Below are 12,961 nucleotides of genomic sequence, written 5' to 3' on the forward strand. Positions count from 1 at the left end.
AAAACATAAAATGCATAATTTGCTATTTTATTTTCTAGAAGAGATAAAGCATTTCTTAAATAGTATGACAGAATTTTGATGTGAAAAGCAATTTGTACATGCTTGCTACTATTTATGTAAGTAGGTTGCACAGCAGAAGAAGAACAGATATCTATATATTTCAATTTCCAGCACTATAGATGAAGTCAGAGATTCAAGTAAAGATTTTGTAGTTTTAAGAAAAGACCTTGAGAGCTATCTAGGTCTGTTTATTGTGATCATCAATATTGCCTGCTTCAACAGGTTCAGCAAATTGGAAGTATGTTACACTTGCCAACCAGTAATTATATATTGGAATAGGATAACTATGTTTTCTCTTAAGCCACTGATACCTTTTAAGCCCTTGTGATAATTTCAGAACTCTCAGAAGCAGACTGAGACTGTTTTACCTGGAGTGAAGGAAGCTGAGGAATGACCTTATAAAGGTTTATTAAATCATTAGGGTCATTGATAAGGTGGATGGACACAGTCATTTTGCTAGGCTGGGTGAGTTTAAAACTAGGGGGCATAGGTTTACAGTGGGAGGGGGAAGATTCAAAGGAGATTTGAGTGGCAAGTTTTTCCATACATAGCGTGAGGGAAATATGGAATGAGCTGTTCAAGGAAGAGGTAAAGGTGACACACACAAAATGCTAGAGCAACTCAGCAGGCCAGGTTGCATCTATGGAAAAAAGTACAGTCAACGTTTTTGGGTTGAGACCCTTCAGCAGGTCCTGCCGAACAGTAGAAGTTTAGGGGGATATGATCCAAGTGCAGGCATTTGGGACTAGCTCCAGAAATCATCTTGGTAGGCATGGGCATGTTGTGCCAAAAGACAAGTTTCTGTGCTGTGTAACTCAATGCTGACTGTGCACTTAAGGGATTTTTGCCTATTTGCTATTCTCAGTTCCTACAGCTGTAAGTAAACAATGCAAAACCAGAAATTGCTGGAAATTTCCACAGAAAAGACAAACCAACTTAATGTCTCGGATTATTGACCATCCACCAAAATACTGTCTTAAAAGCTTGTTTACTTTAAACATTAAACTTGTTTCTGATCCCAAAAAGAAGTATGGTGAATGCCATCTGGTATCTGCGTTCTGATAACGAGCAGCAAAACTCAGAGGAAGGTGATTGAGATAGCAATAAAATTGGACAGCTGATTCAATGCCATTTACAATTGTCCTGTAGCCAATGGCTTTACACGTTTCCACTGTTTAACACGTTCACCTTCTCGCCCAACAGTATTCACAAGGTCTCGAATACAAGAGCAGGGATATGATGCTGAAGCTTTATGAGGCCCTAGTGAGGCCTCACCTTGATATCATGATCAGTTTTGGGCTTCTCATCTTAGAAAAGATGTGCTGGCATTAGAGAGGATTCAGAGAAGGTTCACAAGGATAATTCCGGAAATGAAAAGGTTATCATACGATGGCTCTGGGTCTGTACTTGCTGGAATTCAGAAGGATGAGGGGGGATCTCATTGAAACCTTTAGAATGTTGAAAGGCTTAAACAGATGTACGAGGTTTTTTTTGTATGTTAAATTTAAAATGGTTTCCTTGTTGTGTTATACTTGGGAATGATTCTTTGTTATGTTAAGCGCTGAGAAAGTCCTTCCCGCTAGCAGTTGGTTTTGTATTATGAGGACGAATGAACCAATTGCGATAGTTGTTATGCTTCTGGTGTGTCTGAAGATATTGTATGCGTGGGGTTTTGGGGCAGAAGGCGGGAGAGAGGGACAGAGGATGAACCAGGTGCTGTGATGTCCGCTAACGGGGTCGGACCCCGAGGAGGGTGTTTGGCGAGGAGAGGAGACGGACTCATGTGGAGGGTCTGGTTGACCACTGTGGTTGATCCCAGGCGGCTGGTTGAGGTGGTCCGAGGGGTCGCAGGGTGAAAAAGAAGGGTCCAGAGCTCCAACTGTTTGTGCACGAAGAGATTGAACTTTGATAAGTGTGGCGCCTGTTATTTTCCTTTTATATTTTATTCTCTATTAATTTATGTAGTTCCCGTAATATTAATTTATGTAGTTCCCATTTGGATCGGGACTACAGGGCGTCGTGGGAGCAGAATTCTGAAGGAAGGCAGTTTTTTAAAAAACTTCTTCGAGTGCAAGAAGGACGAGACTGCACAGGCGTGTGACGTCAACAGGACAGCACGGAGAGTTTAAAAAGGCAGGTTGCTGCCAATGGCTCTCTTTTGAATTGGGTCTACAGCGTGTCGTGGGAGCTGAATTCTGAAGGAAGGCAGTTTTTATAAAAAACTTCTTCGAGTGCAAGAAGGATGAGACTGCGCAGGCGCGTGACATCAACAGGACAGCGCGGAGAGTTTAAAAAGAAGACCACCCGATACAGCAGGCAGTTGTCGGAGCGGGCAGCGGAGTGAGTGGGAGCAGAGTGTGGGGCTTTGGCTTCAACGGGTTTTGGCGGTAAACGGGAAGAGGCGAGAGCGAAGCACCAACTCTCAACTCTTTTTTTTTCTCCTCCCCCCCCCCCTTTCGCTAATTGGCCCGGACAGACAGGAACAACAGGTCTCACACAGCTAACGGTACGAGCTAATGGTTTTAAAAAATTCATTTGTTTGGCAGGGTAAGTGGGTGAGTAGACTTATTTTTCCTGTTTCATTCCTGTAGAATTAGATAGCACGCCTGCAGGGTTAGTGCTTTGTTCAGGGTGTCAGATGTGGGAATCCTAGGAGACCTCCAGCCTCCGTGATGGCCACATCTGCACCAGGTGCACCGAGATGCAGCTCCTCAGAGACCGTGTCAGGGATCTGGAGCTGCAGCTTGATGACCCACTGCTTATCAGGGAAAGTGAAGAGGTGATAGACAGGAGCTACAGGGAGATAGTCATCCTTAGGCTACAGGGGTCAGAAAACTGGGTCACTGTCAAGAGAGGGAAGGGAAATGCCCGGATGGTGGAGAGCACACCTGTGGCTGTCCCCCTCAGCAACAAATATCTTGTTCTGGATGCTGTTGAGGGGGATGACCTGACAGGGGACGCCTACGGTGAACGGGTCTCTAGCACTGAGCCTGGCGCTGTTGTGCAGGAGAGAAGGAGGGAGAAGAGAAATGCAGTAGTCATAGGGGATTCCATAGTCAGGGGAATGGACAGGAGATTCTGTGAGCCTGATAGAGATACCTGCATGGTGTGTTGCCTCCCAGGTGCTGGGGTACAGGATGTCTTGGATTGGGTCCTGAATATTCTGAAGGGAGAGGGTGAGCAGCCAGTTGTCTTGGTACATGTTGGTACCAATGACATAGATAGGACAAAGGAGGAGGTCCTGAAGAGAGATGTCCAGGAGTTAGGAAGGAAGCAGAGAAGCAGGACCTCCAGGGTAGTAATCTCAGGATTGCTACCTGTGCCACGTGCTAGCGAGGGCAAGAATAGTAGGATCAGGCAGATGAATGCGTGGCTGAGAGACTGGTGTAGGGGGCAGGGCTTCAGATTCTTGGATAATTGGGATCTCTTCCGGGGGAAGTATGACCTGTTCAAAAAGGGCAGGTTACACCTGAACCCGAAGGGGACCAATATCCTGGCGGGAAAGTTTAATAGAGCTGTTAGGGAGGGTTTAAACTAATTTGGCAGGGGGACGAGAACCGGAATGACAGAGCGGATGAAAGGGAAAACAGAAATAAGTCTAAGATAGTGAGCAGTAAAGATGTCAGGAAAGACAGGCAGATGATGGGGCAAATTTGTAGTCATTGGGATGAGTTGCAGTGCAATAAAGTTGCAGTGAAATCAAAGCGAAAAGTATCAAATACTGGTCTTAAGGTGTTATACTTAAATGCATGCAGCATAAGGAATAAGGTGTATGATCTTGTCGTACAGCTGCAGATTGGCAGGTATGATATTGTGGCCATCACTGAGACCTGGCTAAAGGATGCATGTCTCTGGGAGCTGAATGTCCAAGGATACATGGTGTATCGGAAGGATAGGAAGGTACGCAGAGGGGGAGGCGTGGCTTTATTGGTAAGAAATGATATTAAATCATTAGAAAGAGGTGATATAGGATCAGAAGGTGCAGGATCTTTATGGGTTGAGCTAAGAAATAACAGGGGTAAAAGGACCCTGATGGCAGTTATTTATAGGCCTCCAAACAGCTGCAGGGATGTGGACTACAAATTACAACTGGAAATAGAAAAGGCTTGTCAGAAGGGCAGTGTTATGATAATTGTGGGGGATTTTAACATGCGAGTGGATTGGGAAAATCAGGTCGGCACTGGATCTCAAGAGAGAGAATTTGTAGAAGGTCTGCTAGATGGCTTTTCAGAACGGCTTGTTGTTGAGCCCACTAGGGGATCAGCTGTACTGGATTGGGTATTGTGTAATGAACCGGAGGTGATTAGAGAGATTGAGGTGAAGGAACCCCTAGGAGGCAGTGGTCATAACATGATTGAGTTCACTGTGAAATTTGAAAAAGAGAAGCCGAAATCTGATGTGTCGGTATTTCAGTGGAGTAAAGGAAATTACAGTGGCATGAGAGAGGAACTGGCCAAAGTTGACTGGAAAGGGACACTGGTGGGAAAGACAGCAGAGCAGCAGTGGCTGGAGTTTATGCGAGAAGTGAGGAAGGTGCAAGACAGGTATATTCCAAAAAAGAAGAAATTTTCGAGTGGAAAAAGGATGCAACCGTGGTTGACAAGAGAAGTCAAAGCCAAAGTTAAAGCAAAGGAGAGGGCATACAAGGAAGCAAAAATTAGTGGGAAGACAGAGGATTGGGAAGTTTTTAAAACCTTACAAAAGGAAATCAAGAAGGTCATTAAGAGGGAAAAGATTAACTATAAAAGGAAGCTAGCAAATAATATCAAAGAGGATACTAAAAACTTTTTCAAGTATATAAAGAGTAAAAGACAGGTGAGAGTAGATATAGGACCAATAGAAAATGATGCTGGAGAAATTGTAATGGGAGATAAGGAGATGGCAGAGGAACTGAACGAGTATTTTGCATTAGTCTTCACTGAGGAAGACATCAGCAGTATACCGGACACTCAAGGATGGCAGGGAAGAGAAGTGTGCGCAGTCATAATTACGACAGAGAAAGTACTCAGGAAGCTGAATAGTCTAAAGGTAGATAAATCTCCTGGACCAGATGGAATGCACCGGTGTGTTCTGAAGGAAGTAGCTGTGGAGATTGCGGAGGCATTAGTGATGATCTTTCAAAAGTCGATAGGTTCTGGCATGGTTCCGGAGGGCTGGAAGATTGCAAATGTCACTCCGCTAGTTAAGAAGGGGGCAAGGAAGCAAAAAGGAAATTATAGACTTGTTAGCTTGACATCGGTGGTTGGGAAGTTGTTGGAGTCGATTGTCAAGGATGAGGTTACAGAGTACCTGGAGGCATATGACAAGATAGGCAGAACTCAGCGTGGATTCCTTAAAGGAAAATCCTGCCTGATAAACCTATTACAATTTTTTGAGGAAATTACCAGTAGGCTAGACAAGAGAGATGCAGTGGATGTTGTATATTTGGATTTTCAGAAGGCCTTTGACAAGGTGCCACGCATGAGGCTACTTAACAAGATAAGAGCCCATGGAATTACAGGAAGGTTACATACGTGGATAGAGCGTTGGCTGATTGGCAGGAAACAGAGAGTGGGAATAAAGGGATCCTATTCAGATTGGCTGACGGTTACCAGTGGTGTTCCACAGGGGTCTGTGTTGGGGCCGCTTCTTTTTACATTGTACATCAATGATTTGGATTATGGAATAGATGGCTTTGTGGCTAAGTTTGCTGACGATACGAAGATAGGTGGAGGGGCCGGTAGTGCTGAGGACACGGAGAGTCTGCAGAGAGACTTGGATAGATTGGAAGAATGGGCAGAGAAGTGGCAAATGAAGTACAATGTTGGAAAATGTATGGTTATGCACTTTGGCAGAAAAAATAAACGGGCAGACTATTATTTAAATGAGGAAAGAATTCAAAGTTCAGAGATGCAACGGGACTTGGGAGTCATCGTACAGGATACTCTTAAAGTTAACCTCCAGGTTGAGTCGGTAGTGAAGAAGGCGAATGCAATGTTGGCATTCATTTCTAGAGGAATAGAGTATAGGAGCAGGGATGTGATGTTGAGGCTGTATAAGGCGCTGGTGAGACCTCACTTGGAGTACTGTGGGCAGGTTTGGTCTCCTTATTTAAGAAAGGATGTGCTGACGTTGGAGAGGGTAAAGAGAAGATTCACTAGAATGATTCCGGGAATGAGAGGGTTAACATATGAGGAACGTTTGTCCGCTCTTGGACTGTATTCCTTGGAGTTTAGAAGAATGAGGGGAGACCTCATAGAAACATTTCAAATGTTGAAAGGCATGGACAGAGTGGATGTGGCAAAGTTGTTTCCCATGATGGGGGAGTCTAGTACGAGAGGGCATGACTTAAGGATTGAAGAGCGCCCATTCAGAACAGAAATGCGAAGAAATTTTTTTAGTCAGAGGGTGCTGAATCTATGGAATTTGTTGCCACGGGCAGCAGTGGAGGCCAAGTCATTGGGTGTATTTAAGGCAGAGATTGATAGGTATCTGAGTACCAGGGCATCAAAGGTTATGGTGAGAAGGCGGGGGAGTGGGACTAAATGGGAGAATGGATCAGCTCATGATAAAATGGCGGAACAGACTCGATGGGCCGAATGGCCGACTTCTGCTACTTTGTCTTATGGTCTTATGGTCTAATATCTATAAACTGTAAATTATTTAATTGTATCTGGTGTATTGTCTGTTAATTGGGCGGGGTGGGGTACATCACACAGCATCCACACAAACTAATTACCCAGTTTGGCAGGGCCGAGGGCTGTTTCCCTAGACGGCAGCGAGCCGAGCGACCCTGAGGGTGGCCGGGGGGCTACACAGAGTAGACGTGGAAAGGATATTTCCCATGGTGGGGGAGGGACAAGAGGGAACAGCCTCAGGATAGAGGGGCGTTCATTTAAAACTGAGATCTGGAGAAATTTCTTTAGCCAGAGGGTGGTGAATTTGTGGAATTTGTTGTCGCAGGCGGCCGTGGAGGCTAGATTTCTGGGTGTATCTGTTCAATTCCTATCTGCAATGGTTCTTTGACTTTTGTAGCACTTGGCCAGGATTTGATTAAAGAACACATTGCTGTTGCACTTTTGTATATTGTGTGTGAAATTTGATTTGGTGTGTAAGTAGAAGTTCAAAGTAAATTTATTGTCAAAATACATATATATCACTACATACAACCTGGAGATTCTTGCGGGCAGATTCAATAAATCTAAAATTGAATAGCAACCGTAATAGACCCAATAAAACCAACTTGGGTGTTCAACCAATGTGCAAATGGTGCAAATACAAAAAAGCAAGAAATAATAATAATAATACATAAATAAGCAACAAATATCATGAACATGACATGAAAAGTCCATGGGTTGTGGGAACATTTCAGTGATGGTGTAATTGAATTAGAGTGAAGTTATCCCCCTTGGTTCAAGAGGCTGATGGTTCAGTGGTAATAACTGTTCCGGAAGCTGGTGGTATGAATCCTGAGGCTTCTGTACCACCTTTCTGATGGCAGAATTGAGAAGAGAGCATGACATTGGTGATGGGGGTTCCTGATGATGGATGCCGATGCCCTGCAACAACGCTCTGTGTAAATGTGCCAAATAATGGGGAGGGCTTTACCAGTGATGACTGGGCTAATTTTTATAGGCTTTTCTGTACAAAGGCATTGAGGTTTCCACACTAGGCCTTGATGCAACCACTCAATATACTCTCCACCACACATTTATTTTTTTTATGGCACAAACATTTTTTAAAATTTTAGGTGGTGAATCTTCACAAACTTCTCAGAAAGTAGTGGGCCTGCCATGTTTTTTGCGTAATTGCACTTGCATGCTGGGCTCAGGATTGGTCCTGTGAAATGGTAACACCCAGGAATTTAGAGTTGCCGGTGTGGTAAGGGCCAGAATTATAATAAGAAATCATAGTGTTTCTAGGTAAGTATTGTGTCCCAGTTAATAGAAGAAGGTGCAGAAGTAATATTCAATTGCACAAACTGATTTTCACCAAACAAAAAGATGGAGATGGAGAGAGAATTACATTTGTCATCATAAATTTTAGGAGAAAGTTTACAAGAAAAGATAATTTGGCTGTGAAAACAATTTTAATATGGCTTATGCCGCTCTAATTATAAGATTGAACAAGTAAATGCTAATCAAAATCAGTTTGGAGATCTCGATATTTTGATATCTGTTTCAATGGGTGCTGGTTCCTGGACTAACAAAAATGGGCCCTGAAACCCCATGCTCCCTTCCAATTCACTGGGGTGCTGTATCTTGTGCTCACTTCCCACACACTGGATTCTGTCGTGTAATAGCTTGAAACAAATATTATATTAAAAGTGCATTAAACTATTAGTATAATAACTTCTGATAGTCTGGGAAATTTGCTTCTACAGAAACTCATGAGCAGATTAACAGCATTTTACAGTATCTTGTGTAGCTATCCAAGACACAGTATTCGAAGGTATGCATGATTTGGCTGAATGTATGTACAGTACTAAATTATTACTTCCTACAGCATTTGGTTTAGTGAAAATTAATATGTAGAATATTCCTGATGTACTAGTAGCAGAACTTACAAATTTGTTTTAAATCTTTCTCCAGAAAAAGCACAAAAAGGGCTCCATTGACTTACAAAAAATCAAGTGTGCAGAAATTGTGAAGCATGACAGTAGTCCTATTCCTTGTCAAAACAAGTATCCTTTTCAGGTATGTTGATTGTTATTTATTTCATCCTTCTAGTGTAATTTTTTTGTTCTTTGGGTGTGATGCAATTTAGAAGAGCCTTTCCTTATTTTGGCTGGGTGATTAAGGTGGGAACAGTTTCTAGAATCTTTATCAAGGGTAACTGATGGTCAAATCGCATTGAATATGGCTGGGAGGAGATTTGCACTCAGTAAATTGCAGATGTATTGTTCCAAAGGTACTTACAGAGGGAAGTGAAATGCTTCTTGAATACCTTTGCAGAGCATTCTACAAGTTCACGTTCGTTGTCAAAGGCATTTATATCTAGGGTATAAATACCGTGAAAATTAGTTTTTGACAAATTTACATGAAAATCCTCACTCACAACACGCGGGAGGAACTCAGCAGGTCGGGCAGCATCCGTGGAAAAGATCGGTTGACGTTTCGGGCCGGAACCCTTTGTCAGGACTGTAGAGGGAAGGGGCAGAGACCCTATAAAGAAGGTGGGGGGAGGGTGGGAAGGAGAAGGCTGGGAGGTTCCAGGTGAAAAACCAGTAAGGGGAAAGATAAAGAGGTGGGGGAAGGGAAGCAGGGAGGTGATAGGCAGGAAAGGTGAAGAAAGAATAGGGGAAAACACAATGGGTAGTAGAAGGAGGCGGAACCATGAGGGAGGTGATAGGCAGCTGGAGGAGGGGGCAGAGTGACGTAGGGATAGGGGAAGGGTGGGGGAAGGAATTAGCGGAAGTTAGAGAATTCTATGTTCATACCAAGGGGCTGGAGACTGCCTAGATGGTATATGAGGTGTTGCTCCTCCAACCTGAGTTTAGCCTCATCATGGCAGTAGAGGAGGCCATGTATGGACATATCTGAATGGGAGTGGGAAGCAGAGTTGAAGTGGCTGGCTACTGGGAGATCCTGTCTGTTTTGGCAGATGGAGCGGAGGTACTCAACGAAGCGGTCTCCAAATCTGCATCGGGATTCACCGATGTAGAGGAGGCCGCACCAGGAGCACCTGATGCAATAGATGACCCCAATAGACTCACAAGTGAAGTGTTACCTCACTTGGAAGGACTGTTAGGGGCCCTGAATAGTGGCAAGAGAGGAGGTGTAGGGACAGGTGTAGCACTTGCGCTTACAGGGATAAGTGCCAGGTGGGAGATCCGTGGGGAGGGACGTGTGGACCAGGGAGTCGCGGAGGGACCAATCTCTGTGGAAAGCGGAGAGGTGTGAAGAGGGAAATATATTAATTCCCTTCCCCTCCCTTCCCCTATCCCTATGTCACTCTGCCCCTCCCCCAGCTGCCTATCGCCTCCCTCATGGGTTCTGCCTCCTTCTACTACCCATTGTGTTTTCCCCTATTCCTTCTTCACCTTTCCTGCCTGTCACCTCCCTGCCTCCCCTCCCCCACCCCTTTATCTTTCCCCTTACTGGTTCTTCACCTGGAACCTACCAGCTTTCTCCTTCCCACCCTCCCCCCACCTTCTTTATAGGGCCTCTGCCCCTTCCCTCTTCAGTCCTGATGAAGGGTTCCAGCTCGAAACGTTGACCGATCTTTTCCACGGATGCTGTCTGACTTGCTGAGTTCCTCCAGCGTGTTGTGATTGTTGCTTTGACCCCAGCATCTGCAGATTATTTTGTGTGTACACGAAAATCCTCATTGATGCTGGCATCCTGGCAGACAGGGTTCATCTAGGAGAAGGAAAACTCTGATCTAAATCCTCTGCTACCTTGAATCCATGAAGCAGTCATACATGGAGTTCAATGCTAACTGGCAACTCCTGTGACGACACTGGTGCCAAACTGTATTGTTTTTTGCATTCCTTTGGATTCATTAGCTGCATGGAGAAGGAAGTCTGCTGCATTGGCAACAGCTTGCTCTCCACATTGTACTGCCCTGGGTTGCATATCGAATCTAGACAGCTAGGACACAACATTCATGGTCGACCCCAACTCTGGTCTCTTGCTTTTGGAGCAACAGAATAGTACATTACAAATATGCTATATATAAGTTACATACACTCATATTAACCTTTTCATAACTTACATAACAAAATAAACAAAAATAAATATAATGACATTAATGCAAGTCAAGTAAAATATAGATTTAGATAGAATTAAGATTACTTAAGTAGTTTCAAGAACCTGACGGCTGAGGGGAAGAAACTGTTTCTGAACCTTGAGGTGTGGGTCTTCAGGCTGCTCTTTCTCCTGCCTGATAGCAGCAATGAGAAGTGGGCATGGCTCAGAATGTGGGTATCCTTTATCGCTTTCCTGAGACATCACCTCTTGTAAGTCTTCTCACTGGTGGGGAGAGTTGTACATATGATGGACTGGCTGACTCCATCACTCTCTGTATCCTTTTGAGTTTCCATTAAAGTCTGTGATGTAACAGGTCATAATGCTTTCCAATATACAATATGTAATAGTTAGTCAGAACCTTTGATGACATGCCAAATCTCCTTAAACAGTTATCAAAGTGGATGAAGCACACCTTCTTCATGGTTGTAGGCCCATTATAGTGATTATGCGGAAGATTCAAAATTCATCCTGTGGCATAGGTCAAAATAAAACATAAGAACCACTTTGGCCCCCAGTCAATCCTGCTGGAGAGAAATCATGGCACAGCCAATTTGAATTGGCTGGGTTATATATAATAAAAGTTCAAAATCCATAGATCATCTCCTGGATCCCCAAAGCCATATGTAACAATCTGCTATTGCTGCTTCACTTGGCTTAATCTACCCATGATCTGCTTGGCTGCAAATCAGATGGAAATCCTCACTGACGCTGACATCCAGACTGATCATTTTGGGCATGTAGGAATATCCAGATTTTATTCTTTCCTGAATCCTTTACTTCGCACCAAACCTGATGCAATGGTTCCAAGCAAATTTACTCTCCGCCCATTTCACCATTTCTATAGTTATGGTAGAAATGGCCCCAGAAATTCCATCATAACCACTGCTCCATCAGACTTCCCAGATATCTGCAGGTGATGAAACCCAGTGTTATATGATCATAGTAGCTTATTTAAAGTTGAACTGTTTTTCCATTACCTAGCCATAATCAAGCTAGTCTAACCTCTATATTTATACCTATTTACCTCACACTCATTGCTTTCATACTAGCTTTGCATGGCTAGTATCACTCTTCATGTTGGGATTCTCAAATGCCATGGTAAATAAACTCCAACTTAGTCAGAATGCAATCATGTCTGATTCTATTCACCTTTCATCTCTTTCTCCAACAGAATTCTTATTGCTTCACTTTTCTCAACGTACTAGCTCTAACACATTGTTGTTTATAAACCTTGTTATTACCTTGTCCTATCTTTTGTAACCATTATGGGTCTCTTGTCCAAATTTGTAACCTTTGTCTTTAGCCTTCTATACACCATTGGGAATAGAGCTCAGATGTCTCATTGTTCTCTCAAGCTAAAAAAAAAAAGTCAGTAATATATCTGTTCCATATCTTTTGCAATGATTTTTAAAGTTACCTTTTTTGTACGTTTTCAGTCACTTCTAATTCTCTCCATCTGTTTCTGAAAGACTCTAGGATACTGTATATCTGCAATTTTGCTGACATCATATGTGTCAGTTATATAAAGAAATTATGCAGGGAGGAACATTAATTGTTTTGTAGATGCTTTTCATTAACTTGAAAACTACTTTTTTCTTGTTCCTTTCTTTAAATTGCTTAACCTTTTGGTTTAGGAATTCATATTTCATGAATGATCCTCTTTCTTTTCACTTCCGAATGATTGCTCTACTGCACTTGTCCCTGTTAGACTTACTTACATTTTCTTGGTATTGCTACTGTTGACAAGCTTCATGCTAACCCATGTTAGAATAAAGTGGGAAGTTATTATTATTATTATTTCCCAGCTCAAGCTGGTAAAACCTGAGTTACAGGCATAGCCAAGCAGGTTCATTTCTCAATTGCTAGGAACTTTAAGACTATTATAGTGGTGTTTAGTATTGTGGCTTTCTGAAGATTTACATAGATATTGCTGTGTAGCCCTAATTGTTTAATGCTATAGTGTAGGGCCTTTGGAATGATACCAGTCGTAAATATTACTGTTCGAACAATGTATGCCTTGTTTATGTTCCAAGGTCTTTCAATTCCCTCTTTTAATTCAGCATATTTCTGGTGTTTTTCACTTGTTGATTTCTCTAAGTTACAGTATGTGTGTTTGGAATGGCTATATCTATTAAGTAAGTTGTTCTTGCTTGTTTATCCTGGGTTATTAT

At 43.0% G+C, this 12,961-nt stretch overlaps 1 protein-coding gene across 4 annotated transcripts in view; it reads left to right on the forward strand.

Annotated features, from left to right (window-relative positions):
- Nucleotides 1–12,961, forward strand: part of tec (tec protein tyrosine kinase) — a 161,749-nt gene that overhangs the window by 44,246 nt on the left and 104,542 nt on the right. For all 4 annotated transcript variants that reach the window (XM_072252748.1, XM_072252747.1, XM_072252750.1 and 1 more), the window contains one exon: nt 8,631–8,735. In XM_072252748.1, coding sequence (XP_072108849.1) covers nt 8,631–8,735 — 105 coding nt within the window. The remainder of the gene's footprint in view (nt 1–8,630; nt 8,736–12,961) is intronic.

This window comes from Mobula birostris, chromosome 3 (assembly GCF_030028105.1).
Source record: "Mobula birostris isolate sMobBir1 chromosome 3, sMobBir1.hap1, whole genome shotgun sequence".
Lineage (NCBI taxonomy): Eukaryota > Metazoa > Chordata > Chondrichthyes > Myliobatiformes > Myliobatidae > Mobula > Mobula birostris.